This window comes from Raphanus sativus, chromosome 7 (assembly GCF_000801105.2).
Source record: "Raphanus sativus cultivar WK10039 chromosome 7, ASM80110v3, whole genome shotgun sequence".
NCBI lineage: Eukaryota > Viridiplantae > Streptophyta > Magnoliopsida > Brassicales > Brassicaceae > Raphanus > Raphanus sativus.
In genome coordinates, this window is record NC_079517.1 from 936551 (window position 1) to 958703 (window position 22153).

Here is a 22153-nt window from a genome sequence, read left to right on the forward strand (position 1 = left end):
ACCGACTTATTGTCCTTCGAATACAAAAGAAGGAAAAATCTGTTTATTAGCTTGAGATCAGAGTCGATGTTGGTATTTTTCTTATATATAAAAACATGCAGATGCAGTGACTGAGACTGAAACTAACTTTACAATGTGATAAGAGTCATAAGACTAACTTCTACTCAATGGTTTGAAAACAAGACTGGACATTGACTCGTTATTCTTCCTTACTGCATGATTGGTTGAACCGGTTCAACCGTTTAACCAAATTTTTAAAATTTTATATATCTTCCTTACATTCTTTGTATATATGATTATGTGTATTTGAAGATATGGTCAAATTTTGTTAAAAAAATACTTAGTTTTTAGTATTCTATAACCCTTAAAACAAAATATATATTAAAACAATTACAATATCAAAACGTAGATAGGAGCACTATTGTTTTTTTCGTTCTAGCATCGCCTAATCAGTATTCATAAATGCTAAATTTAAATTATAAATATAAACTGAAATAATATAAATGACCAAAACTATTTATGTAAATTTATTTATATAAATGCTATAGAAACATATAGCAAGTGTGTGTAATCAATAATGAAATCAAAATAAATGTGAATAAGGAAAAAGGTAATTTTGGTTTCCACTTACAAACTACTATAAATTTGGAACTAATCAAGAAATGTTATTTATGATAACTCTTAAGAATCAAACTTATTGATTATGCTTCGTATTTGGTTGAATCGGGTTTTGTGATCAACCTGAATCACTGGTTTTAGCTTTTTTGTAACGATTTTAACGGTTTAATTCAAATCCAAATTTTAATTCACCCCGAAGTACTCGGTTTACTTAATAGTTCATAGTTGAAACGGTTCGACCGATCGGTCTTGTTCTAGTTTTCAAAATACTGCTCCTACTTCTTTTTGTTGTATATAACCAATGTAATATGTATTAGAGAAACATAGAATAAAGGAGAGACCCATAGGCCATAGATAACTGGGGTCTGGGTGTTTGTGTGTATCAAATGCACTGTCTACGCTTGATCACCACTTATTTCGTATTGACTAACTCCTTGTACACTTGTACTTGTTCTATGGTTTTGGTGGAACAAAAGAAATATTTTGGCAATTGATAATCAAATACTTCAGAATACATATAATATTTGGGTTTGGGTATTTTGGTGAGATATACAGAGTATTGTGATCCCAAATCATCACCAACTCTTTTTGACTCTTAACTCAAGGTATTTAATTTCCCTTTCATCAGTTATGCCAAAAAGACAAACCAACTCAAAATCGTCCTTAATTGCATGCCCTACCTGACACAACACACAATATCTTTAGACTCTCCATCTCTTCAATGGCCTTTTGTGGGGCAATTCACTTTTTCTGAACTTAATTTCTTTTATTTTGGGAACCAATATTAATTCCATTAATGTTACGCCGATACGATGCATATATCAAGTTGTGGTGTATCTCTTTTCATAGTTTAGCTAATGAATGATTAGTTATTATCTGTAATAGTATCCTTGTATACGTGGGATATTATCAATCATTTAAATTGATGCACCACATGGTATAGAAGTGTATATGTTTCGACTAATAGTCTATATATGGGATACTTTATATATGGCGTGTACTGTGTAACATATATTATCTCTAACTTTCTATACCTCTCTTGTTGATGACTCGTACAACTCTTGATGTACTGACTTACTCGAATCCTTTTGATTGAAACTTTTTTGAGTTTTTTCATACAAAATTTAATATTTATGCGTAATGAGATAGTTCACATGCACTCTTTTATTTTCTTTCATAGTTATTTAGATAGAAAGCGAAGGGACAAATCTTTCTCTGGAGCCACTTGAAAACAAATTTCTGGTACAATGTACAACACTCCACAATGTTTGATTTGATTTGGCACACAAACCATATTTTCTAATACTACAAATTAGAACAATAACAGAGAATTAGGTTCAAGTGATAGCTCAGAAATAGAAATTGCAAACCTATTAAATAAATGTTACTACAATTCTGTTGTGAAACTGAGACTATAAAATTTCCGGACAATCAGTTTAGAATAGATATTAAAAACTTTTGAAATGACACAAGTATCCGATTTGTGGTCAACATCGTGTGATTCAACTGGGGACTGAAGAATACCACATCTTAAAATACAGTTCAGATATCGCAGAACTTTATACATATCCACATTAATACACGAGCTAAAATCAAATACACAATAGTCTCCATTTCATTGTAGCCAATGCCCTAATCCGTCAAAGAAAATAGATAACACACACACACATTGGTTGCGATATGTATAGGTAATATAATATATACATATATGTGTGTGTGTTTGTAAAGTTGTAAAACATGTTCAAACACAGAAGAAAAAAATTGAGATTTTTAAAAGTAATCAAGAGAGAAATTTATTTTCTTCAGCTTCTTACCGAAGATCTAGACATCATTTCTTTCTGCAGCTTTAGGTATTTGGTAGCCGTTGGTTGTTGATGCAGCATCATCAAGATTCTCATACACATATCAAAACCCTAATTAATATAAATTAGGCGTTTTTCAATTTCCATGTGAATCTTAATGGTGCTGCACCTACAGAAAACGACTGATGAGCTCTCTCCACGGATCCGTCGAGAACTTATATCAGATTCACACACACACTAAACAGATCGAGTACATATTACTATACAAATTAACAGAACCAAAGAAATTTGATTGAATAATCAAAATAATATCGCTAACTAAAGAAGCAGAAAAAGATCCGCTTACTCTTTCCGTTATATCTATTCTATCTGAGAAGAAGAAATAAGGAGACGAGTAAAGTAGATATATAGCTGAAGTAGAGAGAGCACGTTCCAGAATCCAAGGGCTGACGTGTCTATCTGTAAATGGTTCGTTTTCCAAAAAAAAAAATACGGAATATTCTGTTTTTTGATCGTATTCATTTGTGGTTCAAAAAAAAAAATCGTATTCATTTTTGTAGGGACAAATATAATTGCGTGAAAGAAATACTGGCTGGTTAGTTATTTTCCGATCTGTCGATCAAAAGTCTCAGACACAACAAACCAATCTTGTACTAACTTTCTATCCTAAATGCTTATCTACTTTTAAAATCATTTTTTTATGAGAGAAGAGTATACGTATACATATGCATAGGTGTGTACGATAAGCACAAGAATAGTTAAAGAGGGAGTGAGAGAGGCAATTGAAGAAGAGGCCTGGAGAAGGTATTTATAGAGACGCAATACCTTAGGTAAATTAAACCGAACGGAACCGGACCATATTTATGGTTTTCTTGTTGCTTCGTTTATCGTTTCTAAACCGAACAGTCAATTCGGATCCGAACCCTACAAATCCTTCATACAAATATCAAACAATAAACAAATTATATTTTGTATTTTTCCACTAATATTTGATTTTTCATATTTAAGAAAGATATCTTAAACCTTGACTTCTATAAACCAGAAGTATTTGCCTTTTTGTGAAGATAAGTTTTCTAAACAAAATAATTAACACTAAGTTCGACTAGTCCACGTACACTGGCAAAAAGATATGTTTCTCTATATAGTTGATATGATGAGGTGTTAAAATGTTCTAATTTATATTGTTTATTACTGGTATATTAATTTAGTAATTTGGAATTAATACTGTCATTTCTGTTCATATGAATACTACAGTATATATATATATATATGTATATAACTGAATTATAGTTTAAACAGTTTTACAAACATTTAAAACGGATCAAAATTTGGATTGTCTATCCATACACCAAATATCAATTTCTTATAAAATATGGATGATGAATATCAAGCTAGTTTGCATTCAAGCGCCACTGCTATATACTTCAAGGTTAGGATGGCCCTTGTGACACCAAGATTAAACATCGCGAGTGCGGCCGCACTACAAAAGTATTGGTCTTGGTGAGTAATGAAAATATATGAACAACATGTCCTCTGAAAGGAATTATCACTGCTATATATATCAGTTCCCTAGCTACAATGTAAAAATACATGAACAAATTTAGAACACAGGTCTTATAATGATGTGCATCTCCGAAGACTTACAAAATTTATGGGATAAAAGCTGATTTCAAGATGATGGTTTCGTCGACTCTCGGCTAATCTAGAGCATTAACTAGTGCATATATACAACTACATCTACCATTTAGATAACATTAGCATTTGATTTAACTATAAACAAAGAAATTAATGCTTGGAAAGATGAGTTTCATTGACTTGGAAGTGAGTGTGTATACACGTAAAGTGCTCAGGGCAAGTTGATAAACATAGTACACCACACATCAAACAAAGAGATATTCCTTGTCTCCCGCACTTTCACCTGAAGATCATCAAACCACAAAGCCTTATAAAACTAGAAACCAAAACAACTATGCATGTTTTTTTTTTGATAAAAACCACTACCATTTTCCTTCTTAATATAAATAATTAAACATTAAATTTACCACTTTAAAAACTTAAAAATATATGTAAGTGGATAAAATGCTTCATTCACATGGATATCACTTTTTCGCTTCTCTTTTTTTCCCATTAAAGTGATGTCTTTTCTCCTAAAGCTGATATATTAATAATTATTGTGCATTTGCTGATGTGTAAAACTCAGTGTTAATAAAAAGTATTAGTAACAACCAAAAGAAGAGAATAGCCAGAGCAGTACTACTAACTAGCTAATTCGGATCTTGTTATTCTCACAAGAAAAGAAAATATTGTTGCATTATGTTTTCAAGTTGTTGAGATGTTATTGGTTTATGTATTTTAATTGATTTTGAAATCCATATAATATTTACAAATTCAAATAACATATACAAATTTTCAAAACTAATACATGGATTTTAATTAGTATTTAGTGAATATGAAAAATTTCTCTCGAATTTGAGTGTTTATATTTTTAATAAAAAAATCCATACAAATCCGTTATGAAATCAGATTTATCAGTAAATTTGTATGATTGGATAAAAATCCGATTAAAATTAGAATTTATAAACCATGAAACTAATAATACATTATTTAATACAGATTTTAAAATTATAAAACTAATAAAATTAGATTTACTTTGAATTTTCAAATTCATTATAATACACAAACCAATAAATCCCCTAGATGTATTTGTTTGGGAATTAGTGAACACAATCTTTATACTCAACATCATTAAACAAAATCTACCAAGAAGAACAGAGAGAGAGAAATTGACCATGCTGAATTGCCAATCATAACTCGTAAGATATGGTGTGAGAGAAAATATCAGAAATGGAAATGCTATCAACAGACAAATAGACGAGTAAAAGGTAAAAAATAGGTGAAAGTGGTAGTTATATATTATACACCTGCGATGATATATTAGGTTAACTAAATACATTACAACAACTTAAAAAAAGAAAACATCAGGCGCAGGTTCTAGGCAAGACGTACCTCGGATTGGAAATAAATATTATTTATACACCTACTATTAGAGATCTAATTAGGTTACCTAGCGTTATTTGTACGTAGATACTGAAAAACCTTAGAAATACTCAACTTTTATCAAAAGCACTAGAAAATTGTCCAGAAAACGTTGCAGGCAATTATTTTGTTTGGGAAAAATGAGTTATCTACCCATATCATGGCAGACAACCTGGTACCTTTGCCTCGTTCCACGTTTTCGTAGGTTATATCTGGTTGTATATTCCATGACTCCGTATTTTCTACTTGAACATTTTCTCGGTAAGCCTTTGTTCAAAAAATAATTTTTAATATTATATGTACTGTTTGTAGATATAACTTTATGACATTAAATGAATGGTTTATTAGGTCACGAATCTTGACTCACGGCTGATCAAGAGGAAAATCACAGTGTGAACGTACATAATGTACAGAGGCCGACTCCATGGTGTACTGAGATATCGATTTACAATTATTTTTGTACATTATGTTCATTTAAAACTATTTTCCCAATCTTTACAGCCCATTTTAGTAATTACGAAGCAAAGCCTATGTAAGATATTTAGGTACGTGACCAGACAATCTCTATCGTAATCACAACCTGTTCATTCGATAATATAATTATTTTTACAGTTACACGAAATATTTCAACTAAAAATAATAATCCTTTAATTCTTAGTTTTTTTTGACTAAAAATCCTTCAATTCTTAGTTGTAAAATGTTTTTTTTTGGAAGCTTATATTTTCCGGATTAACTTAAATCTTTATATCCCAATAATGAATTTTTCTTTTTATCATAGACCATACAGATTTTGTCTACTACGATTGTTGAGCCTTGTTTCTTTCCTATCTTTTCTTAATTAGCGACAGTAAGTCAATTACATGTGTCCACATGGGAAGATGAATGCTTAGAACCAGTTCACATGATTACTATTTTTTTATTTCGTCAATTGTCAGAAAGAGCATCGTTTTTATATATCTACTACTATCCATCCCAGGTAAGACCTTGAAAATTTGTAATACTTTATACCATAGTGAGGTTTATTACTTTATTTTTGTCATAGTGGACTCATGGTATTTCTAATTTTTTTCCAAAATATATTCTGGTAAACCTATGTAAAATAATTAATAATACTATTGAACACTTTTTCATCATAATATTCAACACGATACCCTAAACTGCTGCACATGCACTTCAGAAGTTACTGCATGTGTATATATCTATTTTAATTTTCTAAAAAGTATATATTTATGTAGTTGTTTCAAAAAAAAAATTATTTAGTAAAGCTAGACATTCGATTTTATAAAAGTTATATATATCATAAAACACTTAGAATGTACAATCCTTTTAAAACTATAGCAGTATTTTTGTTTCAAACTGTTAAATGAAAAAATCATCTTTTAGGTTATGTACTGTATAGTATGTAAACTGAATTTAAAATAATATTATATATGGTTGAATCCAGTTCCTCTGACTTGTTTTGTTCCAAAACTGTGGGCTGATTAAAGCTATTTTATTGAGGAATGCGTGATTAGGGCATCTAAACACTGTGACTTGGATCTCACGTGGAATCAAGCTTCTTGTCTTTCATTTTATTTTATTTTAAAGTTAAAACAATATTTCTCAACCAAAAAATTTCCCCTGTATTTATTTTCGGGAAAATCGCATAAAAATCCTCAAATGTCACTTACTAGCACTTTAAACTTTGAAGTTTTTTCACTAACACTTTTAACCTTCAAAGTGACATTTGTATTATAAAAAACCTCCAAAGCAATAAGTTGACCGGTTCAACAGGTAATTTTTCAAAAAATAATTATTTAATTAATAAAATAAACAAAATAAATAAATAAAAACTCCAAAATAAATAAAAATCGAATTTTTAATAAGATATAAGAAAATGAAAAAAAAATATAAAAAATATTTTTTAGAAAATTAAATAAATATTTTTTAAAATAAATAATTTTCTTAAAATATTAATAAAATAAAAATAACTAAAAAATTAATAATAAATAAGATTAAATTTAAATAGAGAATAACTAAATAAAAAGTTCACAAATTTTTTAAAATATGGAAAATATAAAATTCAAAATTCATTAGTGACGATGATGGTTTCTCACATAACCAATAACAATGAAGATAATTGTCATATCTCCAATGATAGTTTTCAACATCATCATTGAAAATGACAAAAAAAACTTTTTCAAACTTTCGAATTTTCATTTTTTTTTAAATCTATGATTTTTTTTGTTTTCTGTTTTTTTTTAATTTGATCTCATTTATTTTTGAATTTTAATTTTCTAAATATTAATTAATTTTATAAATTATATTTATATTTCTAAATTATATTTATAAAATTAAAATTCAAAAATAAATGAGATCAAATTAAAAAATAGAAAAATAAAAATTCATATATTTCAGAAAAATGAAAATTCAAAAGTTTAAAAAGTTTTTTTTTGTCATTTTCAACGATGATGTTGGAAACTATCATTGGATTTATGACAATTATCGTCATTGTTAATGGTTATGTGAGAAACCATCATCGCCACTAATGAATTTTGAATTTTCTATTTTCCATATTTTAAAAAATTTGTGAACTTTTTATTTAGTTATTATCTATTTAAATTTAATCTTATTTATTATTAATTTTTAGTTATTTTATTTTATTAATATTTTAGAAAATTATTTAATTTTCTAAAATAAAATTATTTTTATTTTATTTTTTTCATTTTCTTAAATTTTATCAAAAGTTTCGATTTTTATTTATTTTGGAGTTTTTATTTATTTATTTTGTTTATTTTATTAATTAAATAATTATTTTTGAAAAATTACCTGCTGAACCGGTCACCTTATTGCTTTGGAGGTTTTTTATGATACAAATGTCACTTTGAAAGTTAAAAGTGTTAGTGAAAAAACTTCAAGGTTTAAAATGCTAGTAAGTGACACTTTAAGGGTTTTTTATGCGATTTTCCCATTTATTTTCTATGCGTGGTCTAATCATAAAGTAAAAACTAGCAAGAGAATTTACTTGAGAAAACCTCAATTAAGGGCAAACCCATTTTAGACTTTCAACAATATATAGTATGCGTCTACCCCCGACAACAAACTAACTTTGTATCTGTCTGTTAAAATAACAATATTTCATCTTTTATACAAGAAAAACGTGTTTTGATATAAAAAAGGGATGTTTTCCGTGTCATATGGCTAATGTTATTAAGATATGCTGTATTTTTGCAATGATTAAACTTGAATTAAGCACATGTGATTTTCAGTGGCTTAAGTGAGGATTAATTCTGGTCTATGAGCTTAAACCGAATAAAGCTTAGGTTACGGGCCCATGAATGAAATTTAGAATGGGCCTCCGTCTCATGATGATACTTTTGTTGGTTTGTTTTGGTAGATTACAAAAACTCTGAGCTTCGAGTTTTACGTTTGCGTTAAACCTTATTGATACAAACGAAAATACGTAAACATAAAAATACAAACCAAACAGAGGGAAAACCATAATTATAGAACAAATTGAAAGGTAAATCCAAAATTATGAAGATGCGAGAGGGTACAACAATGAGTATAGACCAACTCTTAGTAAAGCTCAAGCTCCCGAGAGAAAGTGAAAATGAAAAGTGAATTTCTGTTATTGATTTTGTTACACTCAGTTACATTTATAGTATCGGTTTACAATTATATACCGAATACATTTTTACATAACCGAAATAAACCAACTCTACATTAATACAAACTATACGGCAAACGCATAATTACAGAATAACCATAAATGTGGAGAAATTCGAGGGATCTTTTTTTTTTTACTTTGCAGATTTTAGGCTTAAAAGGCTTTTTTATTTGGCAATTTAAGAGCCCAAAAGGCCTCAAAGAGTAAAAAAAAAGACCCAGTCAAAGCACGTACGAACGATCACAAAGTTCACAAACACGCTGCAGACGAAAAGCTATCTTCTTCTTCACTCACTCTCTCTCGGAGAAGAATGCCCTAAAAACCCACCGCGAAAGAAGAAGAAGATGGATCGTAAGGGAAAGGGAAAACAAATCGCCGGAAGTGGATCGTCTTCCGCCGGAAAGAAACGGAAAGGAGGAGTCGAGTTTAGGGACGAAGGCTTGAGGATCAACAGCAAACGAAAAAAACCAGGAGTTCTCCAGTTCTTCGAGGAATCCGCCGAGGTCGGTTACTATGGAGGTAGCTCCGACGAAGACTGCGACGTCAATGATCTCTTTAACGGTAATTTCGTCTTTTTTTTTCCTCTTGCATGCGTTCGATTGCTTCGTCAATGTCGGTTTCGTTACTTCGATTTTTGTCACATTTTGATGATTCACTGAGATTTTTACTTGTAAAGTGTCGATCTTTGTTGTAATCCCTAATTTTCGAGATTAGGGTTTGTGTTTGAGTTAGTTGAGTTTCGAGCTGTTCTGTCGTGTTTCGTCTTGTGTGGGGACTCTGTTTCTGTTACATGCGTTTGTCTGCAAAGTGGTAAAGTGTCTATCTTTGTTGGAATAGCTAATTTCCGAGATTAGGGTTCTCGCTTCAGTTTCGAGCTGTTTTGTTGTGTTTCGTCTAGTGTGTGGGCTCTGTTTTTGTCACATTTGATGATTCATGTCTGCTTTTGTTTTTCAACCTGGTAAAGTGTCGATCTTTGTTGGAATAGCTCATTCGCGAGACTAGGGTTTGTTCTCATTTGAGTTTGGAGTTGTTTTGGCTTGTTTTTTAAGGCTTAAATTGCAGAAAGTTGTCATCTTTCTCTAACTACTCGTTTTGAAGCAGATATGGAAGATGAACCTGAGCTGGAGACAAGTGGAAAGGATGACAAGGCGGGAAAGGGCAGCTCTTCCTTTGTGTTTCCTAAAGAGGAGGATATGAATGAGGATGATTTTGATAGAATGATGGAAGAAAGATACAAACCTGGCTCTGGGTTTGTTAGATATGCAGCTGATGATGTTAAAAGCTCCATCGAGATGGATGCTCTTGTTCCTACGGCCCATGATCCTCCCATTTGGAAAATAAAGTGTGCGGTATGTTAAAACTAAAACTAAGGCTTCTTTCTTCTTAAGCTTTAATCCAATACATGTTATTATGCTTCTGCTGAATTAATTTGGTTTTTATGCTTGTAGATTGGACGGGAGAAGCATTCAGTCTTCTGTCTCATGCACAAGTTTGTGGAGCTGCGGAAGATAGGCACTAAGCTACGGATCTTGTCGGTGTTTTTTGTGGAGCATATCAAGGGGTTTATCTTCATAGAAGCTGACAAGGAGCAGGATGTTCTTGAGGTAATTACAATATCATGCCTATGTTGTAATATTGTTGTACCTTGATGAAAAGCATACGATTCTGATTTTTCCTTTTTTTTTCTAGGCATGCCTGAGTTTAAACGGCATTTATGCCACTCGGATGGTGCTACTTCCTAAATCTGAAGCTCCACATCTTCTTACTGTACAAAGAAAAACCAAAACCTTCTCTGAGGGAACATGGGCTCGTATTAAGAGTGGTAAATACAAAGGAGATCTTGCTCAGGTACAGTTTCCTTTGGTTTCTTTATATGTTTTCTTTCCAGCTTGTTGTCTTCTTAAGGCTAACTAACTTTTATGCTCTATGTCCTTGTAGGTTGTGGCTGTGAGCGACACTCGGGGAAAAGCCCTGATAAAGTTGATTCCAAGGATTGATATAGCGGCACTTACCCAAAAATATGTAGGGACGCTATCTTCACTGTTCATTTACCACAGCTGTCGTGTGTTTCTACATATGTTATGTAGCTTATCATATGCTTTGTAACCTTTTGTGCAGGGTGGAGGAGTTGCTGTCCAGAAAGGCCTGAACCCAGCTCCAAGATTGATCAGTTCAAGCGAGCTTGAGTAATAAACTTGAGCTTTTCTTCTCGTTTGGTAAAACAATTATTAATATTTATTTTCTCCTCTTTTGTCTCACAGGGAGTTCAGACCTATCATTCAAGTGAGGCGTGATCGTGATACTGGAATGACTTTTGAGCACCTTGATAGCCTGATGCTGAAAGATGGCTTCCTGTATAAAAAAGTATCCTTGGATTCACTCACTTCCTGTGGGGTTAAACCATCAAAGGAGGAGATGCTAAAATTTACTCCTTTAGAAGAGAAGGAAACTGGTGACGTGGAGTGGATTTCCGAAATTTATGGTGAAGAAAAGAAGAAGAAAAGCATTCCAACTGGCAAAGGGGGTGGGAAAGGAGAAGGATCAGGGGGTGGGAAAGGAGAAGGGTCAGGGCTTGAAAAAGGAGAAGGATCATCAGAATCCAATTCAGAAAGTAGCCATGATTTATATAATCTAGTTTGTTTCAGGTATGGAGTCGTCCATAATTATACTTCTTCGTTGTCCTTTCATATGTTAATCACTTCATTTCTTTCCCTTTGTAGTCGGAAAGATTTCGGTCTGATAGTGGCAGTGGATGACAAAGGCGACGGTTACAAGGTATGTAGTTAGTCATTCAACTTCTCGTATTTCTTATATAGCATGTCCCTGATGAGTTGCATGACACCAGGTTCTGAAAGAAGGTTCTGATGGACCCGTTGTAGTCAGTGTTGGAAAAAAGGAATTGCAAGAGGGACCATTCGATTCAAAATTTTCTGCCCTGGATCTGAATAACAAACAAGTTTCGATCAGTGATGTTGTGAAGATTACCAAAGGCCCATCTGAGGTATTTATTAATCTATTATCCTGTTTGTTTCTGTAGGTTTTTTCCTTCACATGATTTAGTGGTGAAGTTGTGTAAACGCTTCTTGCTTCTGATGCATAAAATACAATTTCAGGGTAAACAAGGAGTTGTAAGGCAAGTGTACAGAGGGATCATATTTTTTTATGTTGAGGGTGAGGAAGAAAATGGAGGATATTTGTGTTGCAAATCACAGTCGTGTGAGAAAGTTAAGCTTTTTACTGAAGAGTCCAATGACAAGGTATTATATATTCCAAGTCCCTGCAATTGACAGATCTTCATCTCCTAATGACGTTTCTTTTTTTTTCTCAGACTGGTGGATTTGACGCTTCTGCTTTTGGAGATTCTGCATCCTCTCCGAAATCTCCTCTATCTCCTGAAAAAGAGTGGCAGCCACCCAAGGAGAAATACATTAACTGTATGTATAATGTTTGGAGAATTATTATTATCTAGTTTTTTTACTTGTGCCCTTAGTCTTCTTATTAATGATCATCATATGCAGCCAACCAAGGAGACAAAGGTAGCATGTATTCTATAGGCCAAAAGCTGAGGATACGTGTTGGTCCACTGAAGGGGTATCTCTGCCGGGTAATAGGGTTGCGTTATTCTGATATCACAGTGAAGCTTGATTCTCAGCATAAAATCTTCACAGGTTTGTTTTCATATGTTTACACCTTCGATTCAATACTTTCTACTCTGCTTCTGAATATTTTCAATGGTGCGCTTCAGTTAAAAGTGAGCATCTTGCTGAGGTTCGGGACAGAAATGCTGTGCCAAGTACGAGGTAATTTCCTAGAATACTCTGCTCTGAGACTTTTTCTTCCTTTATGTAGTTATATCATCCATTGTCCTTTCTGTTAAATGCCAACTTCGCTTATACTCTTGTCTGTTTCTATCAAGTGTGGATGCTGGGATGGGTTCCTTTAAACAATTTGACATGCTTGGAACAGAAGGCAACAATGGAGGTTGGTGTTTCTTGTTGACTTTCAATTCACTCAGTTTGACTTCAAGTACACACGTCATGCGTCTTTGAGCTTAGATGCTTTTCAGGAGATTATAACTTGCTTCCTTATTTTATCTGATTAGTCAACTTACATTCTTGTAACTTTCCATCTTTCTCGTTTGGTAGACTGGGCAAAAGGAACAGGCACGTCAGAGGATAACACTTCAACGTGGGGCAATACAGCAGCTGAGAACAAACCTGACTCTTCTGGTGATCAGTCCGGTGGTTGGAATTCCTGGGGTAAACCAGCTGCTCCTGAAGCTAGCACCGTTGGTGCTTGGGGAGATGCAAGTGCTCCAAAAGGTGAAGCTTCTTGGGGAAAAGAAGGAGCTTCAACTTCCAATGTTGAAGATTTAGGTTCTTGGGGAAAGCATGGCGGAAGCTCTGATGGTAATAACAAAGATGATGACTCAACATGGGGTAAACTAGTTGAAGAATCGAGCCAGAAGAAAGAAGAATCTTCTTGGGGAAAGAAAACGGGATCTGATTCTGATTTGGGGAAAGGAAATGGAGAATCTACTTGGGGCAACAAAGATGGAAATTCCAGCGCAAGTAACAAAGATGGAGTTTCCTGGGGGAAACAGGATAAAGGCTCTGACGGGAACCAGGGAGGATCTTCGTGGGGTAAGAAGGACGATGGAGGATCATCGTGGGGTAAGAAGAACGACAGTATTAAAGATGACGGAGGGTCTTCTTGGGGTAAGAAGGATGATGGAGGCTCAACGTGGGGTAAGAAGGACGAAGGAGGATCATCGTGGGGTAAGAAGAATGACGGTATTAAAGATGACGGAGGGTCTTCTTGGGGTAAGAAGGATGATGGAGGCTCAACGTGGGGTAAGAAGAACGACAGTATTAAAGATGACGGAGGGTCTTCTTGGGGTAAGAAGGATGATGGAGGCTCAACGTGGGGTAAGAAGGACGAAGGAGGATCATCGTGGGGTAAGAAGAATGACGGTATTAAAGATGCCGGAGGGTCTTCTTGGGGTAAGAAGGATGATGGAGGCTCAACGTGGGGTAAGAAGGACGATGGGGGATCTGCATGGGGTAACAAGGTTGATGAAGTTATTAAGGATGATGGAGGATCGGCTTGGGGCCAAAAGGTTGACGCTACGAAGGATGATGGAGGGTCATCTTGGGGTAAAAAGGTTGATGATAGTAGTAAGGATGATGGAGGATCCTCTTGGGGCAAAAAAGTTGACGGTAATAATGATGATGGAGGGTCATCTTGGGGTAAAAAGGATGATGGTGGATCTTCTTGGGGCAAAAAGGATGACGGTAAAAAGGTTGACAGTGGATCTTCTTGGGGTAACAAGGTTGACAGTGGATCTTCTTGGGGTAACAAGGATGGTGGATCTTCTTGGGCTAAAAAGGACGATGGAGGGTACTCAGAACAAACATTTGATAGGGGAGGACGTGGGTTTGGTGGTAGAAGAGGTGGAGGTCGTCGCGGTGGTAGGGATCAGTTTGGGAGGGGAAGATCCTTTGGTCACTCGGAGGTTAGTTTGAGAATAAACTTTTTTTTTGTTGCTGTTTTTGTAGTGTGATGGAACTCTCATATTTGTACATTTGCAATGTTGTAGGATAACGCTCCATGGAGTAAACCAGGTGGAGGAGGTTCAAGCTGGGGTAAAGATAGTGATGCTGGTGGTGGATCTAGCTGGAGCAAGCAAAATAATGCTGGTGGTGGCAGTGGTTCAAGCTGGAATAAAGCTAATGATTCTGGTGGTGGATCTAGCTGGGGGAAGCAGAATAATTCTGGTGGTGGCGGTTCAACCTGGGGTCAAGAGAGTAATGCTGGTAGTGGATCCAGCTGGGGAAAGCAAGCCAGTGATGGGGGAGGCTCTAGCTGGGGGAAGAAAAATGATGCTGGTAGTGGTGGTGGCGGTTCAACCTGGGGTCAAGACAATAATGCTGGTGGTGGATCGAGCTGGGGAAAGCAAGGCAGTGACGGCGGAGGCTCTAGCTGGGGGAAGAAAAATGAAGCTGGTGGTGGCGGTTCTTCAAGCTGGGGTCAAGACACTAGTGCTGGTGGTGGATCTAGCTGGGGGAAGAAAAGTGATGCTAGTGGTGGTTCAAGCTGGGGTCAACAGGGTGATGGTGGTGGTTCTACTTGGGGTAAGCAGAACAACGATGGTGGTGGGGGAACAAGTTGGTCCAAAGAAGGTGATGGCGGTTCTAAACCGTGGGGAGAACAGAGTGGTGGTCGTGGGTTCGGTGGAAGAAGAGGAGGGGGATTCCGAGGAGGTTTCCGCGGAGGTAGATCAGGTAGAGATGGAGGACGGTCGTTTGAATCATCTGGCTGGAAGAGAGACAATCAAGAAAACACTACTTGGAAGAGCAACCAGAGTGGTGGTGGTGGTGGATCAGACTGGAAAAAATCATGGGGAGAGGATTCAAACACTGCAAAGCCATCTGATTCATCATCAGCTGGTGGAAACTGGGGTGGCTGGGATACTAATTCCAAGAAAGAAACCAATGCTGGTGGTGGCTGGGGTACTGACTCCAAGAAAGAAACCAATGCTGGTGGTGGCTGGGGTACAGACTCAAAGAAAGAAACCAATGCTGGTGGTGGCTGGGGTACTGACTCAAAGAAAGAAACCAATGCTGGTGATGGTGACAAACCAAGCAATGAAAACAAAGCAGCAGCTTGGGGAACCGCTAACGTTCAGGAGAATACAGGAAACAGCAATGATGGTTGGAGCAAGAAGTCGAGTGATGATGTTAAAACGAGTGGAGAAGCTGATGATAATGCATGGGGAGGCAAAACAGATGCAGGAACGTCGTCATCAAGTGGCTCGGCGTGGGGAACCGGAGCTAAAAAATCCGGATGGTAATAAAAAAAGGACCTGGAAGTGACTTTTGTAAGTAGGTCTCACTATCTATCTATCTTAGTGTAAAGCCCAAGTTTAGTTGAAACGCGCGAAGTATCTTTCCTTTTTTTAGTCTTTTGTGGGCTTTCTCATGGTTTGAAAAAACTCTTTCGGTTTGTTTATGGCCGTGTGACTAAAGGCCATCAATAACTGACTTTTGTGGCTCTTTTGACTTTTGCGACGTATGGAATTTTCATTTTCATCTCCTTTATCTACTATGAATGCTTACTACTAGTGATTATTCCAACGCATCACAGCTTTGATTTATTCACATTGGAATAGCATTTTTTCCTGTATAAGTTATTAGTGAAAGAAGAAAAAGGAAGAAGATAAGCTTCTTGAAGTTGACTTGGTACCAAACTCATGTAGTGTCCGATGAAAGTCCTCGTTTTCTCTCAGTTATAATCATTTTAAGTAGAAGAAAGAGCCAATTCGAGAATCAGTAGTAAACTAGTAACAAATGAAGAATTAAAATAGTGTAAAAAAGATTCCTCCAACCAATCCACAAAGCTCCAAAATATTTATAAAATTCCGCCATATATTTACAATTTTGCAAATTGGTGTGTGGTATATATATTCGTTTTTTTTTGTTTCTTTTCATATTCTCTTCCTTTGTAAAATAAATAATGAAACCCCTTGAACCAATATCATCTCCTATGGTGTGAAAAATACCAAATTAATATAATAGTGAACAAAATCGACCAGACTTGTCTCGGCCTCAAAGCTGCCGCCGCGGCATTTGTATTACTACCGAATATCATTGAGAAAAGGCCACCATCGCTGTCGCTGCTGCCGCCACCGCCGGGTCCACCTTTACTGTAACCGCGTGTAATGGTCCCACCACCGTCAGTGATTCCGGGAAAACCTCCTCCTTGGCCGTTTCTCCCACTATCCCACAAAACCATATCATCAACAATTATAATCATCATAATTAATAACAATATCTTATTTATAATTACAATAGTCTGAACTGTTGTGTCATTGGATACTAACAGTGACATGAGTCTTTGATCAAAATAGACGAATCAACGTAAAAAGCTCAAAAGAGAGAGTCAAGACGAAAACAAGTTGCTCCATCACATGCATGTTTCACATAAAAAAAATTCTTCACATGCAAGAGTTTACGACTTTACCTTTAGTTTCAATTCTATTCCTATCAGATAAATGGACTTTTTTCCATTAAAATATTTAAGTAAATAATTCTGAAATTTACATTTCAGACAAAATATTGTGACTAGTGAGAATAATATTTAGCTGCCTATTTGGTACAATAGCCAATCTAATTTCTTAAGTTAGCCCACTATAATTATCTAGCAAGTAGGTCTTGGTTAACTGGTAATGCCGGAAACTAAAGTGGGTTTTTTTTGGTAAAAGAAACTAAAGTAGTTTGACAAGGAATATCGAACTTCTGACAACAAGACGGCTAAGCGAATCCGCATCATTCTTACATACTTTACTTTTGCAAAAGAGAGTCAAATGTAATTTTTTTTATCAAGAAGATCAAATGCAGCACTAAGTACTGTAGATTATGGACGTATATATACATATCATGACTGTTTATTCCACATCCTGTAAGTAGATCGAATCTATATATTATACAGTCTTCGAAAAGGTCCCACTAGGTATTGTTTTTTGCTGGAAAGCGGATGATTCAAGAATATATTACGAAATATGATTCTATGAAACCACCTTTATCATATATATAGGTGTGTGTGTGTGTGTGTGTGTATTATTACCTATCCATTTATATAGTCAGTTTTATCTGTATTAAAACCGACGATCAACCCTAAATGTGAGTTCCCACCTCAAATGTGTGAAGAACTATTTCACAAGGAAATGAATATTTTTTCCTTCTTCTTAAAGTTCTTCCAATATGTAAGGTTTAGATATATACCAAGTTTTTTTAAACAATGAACCACCAAACCTTAAACTGGCGAAGAACTTGCTAATAAGGACATGGATCTTTATATTTTATAATTATAGTTTCGTTGTTTGGCTTTAAAGATATGCTGTATCGTCAAACAAAGACAACCACCAAACCCCAATTTGCTGAAGAAATGGAAATAAGGGAATGAATATTTTTAATAGGTAATTATTTTTTTTTGCATGTAGTAGAGGAAATACGACAAGCATCAAGAAAAGCATATAGAATGACACTATAGAAAGACTTTTGGGTTTTTCATCCTTTAGAAGTTTAGATCTCCGATCCACACGCTACGCACGTGTGAGGTTTTTCCAGAAAAGGGAAAAAGATAACAATTTCTTAACATGCAAAGTACCAAAAAAAAAAAGAGAAAGGCTTTATGCATGTGTTCATGTTAAGGTCATGGTTTTCTTTGTTGCCATTTCGGAATTGTCGTAACACTTTGATGTGTAACTCACTAACTATTTTATATCCTAAACATTGTATTACATTTTTTTTAACATTGTATTACATGCATGTACATTTGCATGTTTCTATATTTCTTGAATAAAGAAAAAGATAAGTGTTTTTTCAAAAAAAAAAAAAAAGATAAGTGTTACCTCTGTGAGAAAATATAAAACTGGAAACAATATTTACTCATAAGAAAATAGTTTTGTTATAAATATATAATTAGTGTTGTGAAGAAACTAATGTTAGAATTTTGAGAACCAAGTAAGCTGAACTGATTTATAGATATATCACAACTATAGATAAACCAAACATGTGACATTTTTAATCATAAATTACTCAAAATATTACCAATTTTCTAAATTCTCACAAAATAAAATGTTAGGTATATATGTTCCTTAGATTATATAAATAACTTTTATAAAAGATGGTCGATGTTATTTTAGAAAAAAAGAATTGAATAAAGAATATGCTAGTTTGGGTGGATGAAGCAACTAGAGTGGATGATATAATACCTGGGATCGCCGAAAACACCGGCGTTGACCGTTAGCTGGTCAATGAATCCGGCCGCTTTTGCCTGAAGACTAGTGGCTCGGGCGTAAGCTAGGCTGACTCCATCACCTGACGGCACGAAAAACGCTCCGTTAACCATAACGTCGCCGTCCGTCCTCCAGTTCCATTTTCCCCAATGTTTCTCGTTTGTGTCCACTCGTTTCGTCACCTGTGACCGAGTCAACGTTATGACGACAAAGTAAATGTCACCGGCAAACAAGACTCTTGCCGTTGCCGGCTCGTGGGACTAGGTGCTAATGGCCCACTATTGCAGACACGTCAGCAAGAAAAAACAAAGTGTCCCCACCAATACATATCCAGTTTTAAAGAGAAACTGTAATATTTTAGTTGTGTAGTATTTTTGCAAGATTTTGGTTTAGTATATTTTTGGCATAAATAGATGGATGAATATAATAGTTACCTCTTTCAACTCAAGGAAAATATTCATATCATTTTTCTCAAAATGCTTGTATTTTCTTGTAAATCTTGTTTGATTATATTTTATTGGCATAAGTAGAAGGATCAATACATATCCAGTTTTAAGGAGAATAATTTCATAATAATTTTTAAAAAACTATCAACTTGGGGGGAAAACATTCAAATCACTATTTTAAGTGCTTAGTTACAAATCATTTAAAACAAATGTTTGGTTAGTTTTTCTTCTTGTTAATTTGATTTTTTTGCCATGAATAGATGGATTAAAATAATATTTTTACCTCTTTAGCATTGGGATTAATAGGTGCAGTGTAACGATTACCCTGACTATTGATCGTAGGATTAGCACTCCCACCAATTGCATACATCTCCCATGCAGTGAAATCATTGTTCACCACATGAATATAACCATGTCTACACCGTGGCATCCTCTGCACGAGCCCTTCTCCAAAATGATTGAATGCAATCGTCACTTGCATCCCCGAGTCCGCCGTATACCTTTCCAATACAACGCCACAAAAAAAAATCTGGGGGTTAGATTGATAAATCCAAAACTTGTATGCTTTAATTTAAAAAGATAAGAAATCAAAGGGCCTTTTTTTCTTACCGGTCGTCGTGCCCTAAGAGCATAACTTCGTCGTGGTGATGAAAGTAGTTGTTGGAGATCGTAACAGCTGTTGACGCAAGGATGACGTCGATGAGTCCGTCGGAACAGTATCCGAGAGAGCAGTGATCGACCCAAATGTGATGCGAAGCGGAGACGGAGATCCCGTCTCCGTCGGAGACTCCTCGGAACCCGACGTGCGTCGGCGAAGAAGCGACCAGAGTGTTCCCCGAGGGTTTGCAGTGGTGGACGTGGACGTTGTGGATGATGACGTGGCTCACCTGCTGGACCGTGAGGCACCCGTGGCCGGTGATCTGGACGTTCGCGCCGCGTCCGTCGATGGTCTTGTAGCTCCCGACGATGAGCTCGTGTCTGAGTCTGATCCCCATGTCGCTGGAGAAGACGATCCAGAGCGGCTCCGGCTGGATCACGGCGTGGCGGAGGGTACCGGGGGTCGGGTTCGCCGCGTCGTGGTCGGAGGAGTCGGTGACGAGGTAAAAGCGTCCGCCTTTGCCGCCGAGAGTGCCTTGTCCGAAGCCGATCGAGCAGTCGGCGAGGCGCTGGCGGTTTTGAGACCAGTTCGGGTCGCAGCGCCAGCAGTCGTCGACTGGGTTTCCGGTGATGCAGGAAGGTATCGGCGTCGTGCCGTCGTCTTGTTGGTAAGTGAGGAGGTTTCTTCTGCAGAGGGAGTCGTTGAGCTTCCTGCGTTTAATAACACAGAATGTTAAACGTCGAGAAAAAACAGAGAACATAATGCTCTGTTTTCTTAGGGCTTGAAAAACAGAGGATTTTTTAAAAAAATTCAACTTTTTGCTCGTTTTCAAACTATAAGTTGGATTACTTGAGAATGATAAAGACCCAAAAGATTAAAAATGCAAGAAAAAGTAAGATAGGAGTTTATATTATACCTTTGAACATTAAGAACAACATCTTCAGGGAATGGGTGTTGGTGTGGGAGAGAAAGATTGAAAGAAGATGTTGAGGTTGATGCTGGTGATGATAATGAATAAGATGATATTCCATGGTGAGAGATAGAAACCAAGAGGCAGAACCAGATCATCCAAATGCATGTTGGTTTTTGAAGAATATGGACCCTCTCATGAGCCACCATTATAACAACCTCCACTTCTTTCTGAAAAAAGACCAGCCAAATCAGAAAACAGAAGTTTCTTAAATATGGTATTTACGGGGAATTGTGCGAGTTGGTGTTTTATGTAATAATCAAGGGTCAACAGAAGTTATTTGCGTTTCCTCCCTATCAATCTCTATCTAAATCTAATCTCCCTATAGTTTGTTTCAAGCAGAAGAAAAGAAGTTTAGAGAGGGAAGGGGGAGGAGATAGTGTGTGAAGGGACAGAGAATCCTTAAAGGGCTTAAAGACTCTTTCTCTCTCCTTCGTCCAATCTGATTCTTACTTTTTGTAAGAGTGACTCAGTTAGTTTGCATTAGCCACTCATCTACACATCCCTCTCCCTGAAACAATCTTTTTATTGATTTTAATGTCATTAAACTCGGATCAAGTTACGTGAATATAAGGATATACTATATGAAAAGGGAATCTTGACCTCCAATGCAAGATATATATAGCTCTCTGTTGAAGATTCTGGTTCGATGTGAACACACAAGAAGAGCAAAAGAACTTCTAAAGATTTTGTCCAGCCTCGTGAAGACGAGCTTTGTCTGAATATCTCTTAGAGAGGAGTTTTTACTTAAATTTCCATAAGTGCATTCTTCTTATTCTTGACATTTCTGGAGTCATCTATCCTTTCTTTTTAGATTCTTTAGTTACGCATCTTCTCTAGGTTTATTATGTCGTGACTAGCTGGTTTATGATCCAAAGGAATCCCAGAATGGCTGAAAGCTTTGAGGATTTGATTAATGTAGGTTTACCTAAGCAAAAATTTAAAAACTTACCATAACATTTTTATTGTATACGACCATAGGCCATGCAACTATGGCCCTAATATAATCAGTGGGGTCATATCCTATTACTCGGTTGTTTTTAAGGAAACTGAAAATAAAATTTAATTCGTGAATAATAATGAACCTGTTAACTTAGTAATCTATTTGCTAATTTTAATCGACAAAAAGGTGGCGCTCCCAACAACTTTTGTTTTTGTCTGTATTCAATTGTTTATTGCAATTGAAGTATTTTTATGGAGACTAATCAAATAAAAGAGCAAAATGTTGAAATTGT

General features: G+C 35.6%; 2 protein-coding genes across 4 annotated transcripts; one reads left to right on the forward strand and one right to left on the reverse strand.

Moving 5' to 3' along the window:
• The first annotated feature begins 9342 nt into the window (after positions 1 to 9342).
• On the forward strand, positions 9343 to 16200 carry LOC108817480 (protein RNA-directed DNA methylation 3). Of its 3 annotated transcripts, none has more exons than XM_056991516.1 (17): positions 9343 to 9666; positions 10207 to 10454; positions 10554 to 10709; positions 10795 to 10953; positions 11044 to 11127; positions 11224 to 11291; positions 11367 to 11750; positions 11826 to 11880; positions 11951 to 12106; positions 12219 to 12362; positions 12434 to 12539; positions 12624 to 12773; positions 12851 to 12905; positions 13022 to 13086; positions 13251 to 14620; positions 14705 to 14879; positions 15108 to 16200. In XM_056991516.1, exons 1-17 carry the CDS (start codon positions 9450 to 9452, stop codon positions 15956 to 15958), a joined length of 4443 nt encoding a protein of 1480 aa, XP_056847496.1. In that variant the 5' UTR covers positions 9343 to 9449; the 3' UTR covers positions 15959 to 16200. The 3 variants fall into 3 exon arrangements, with proteins under 3 accessions (XP_056847496.1, XP_056847495.1, XP_018445685.2); XM_056991515.1 differs by having other exon boundaries at positions 13251 to 14407; positions 14438 to 14620; positions 14705 to 16200; XM_018590183.2 differs by having other exon boundaries at positions 14705 to 16200.
• Positions 16201 to 16618: 418 nt separating this feature from the next.
• LOC108816248 (probable pectate lyase 18) lies at positions 16619 to 21385 on the reverse strand. Its single transcript, XM_018588820.2, has 5 exons — positions 20865 to 21385; positions 19960 to 20658; positions 19634 to 19850; positions 18881 to 19086; positions 16619 to 16882 (listed from the first exon to the last, which is right to left on the reverse strand). Exons 1-5 carry the CDS (start codon positions 21065 to 21067, stop codon positions 16642 to 16644), a joined length of 1566 nt encoding a protein of 521 aa, XP_018444322.2. The 5' UTR covers positions 21068 to 21385; the 3' UTR covers positions 16619 to 16641.
• Between the last annotated feature and the right edge of the window lie 768 nt (positions 21386 to 22153).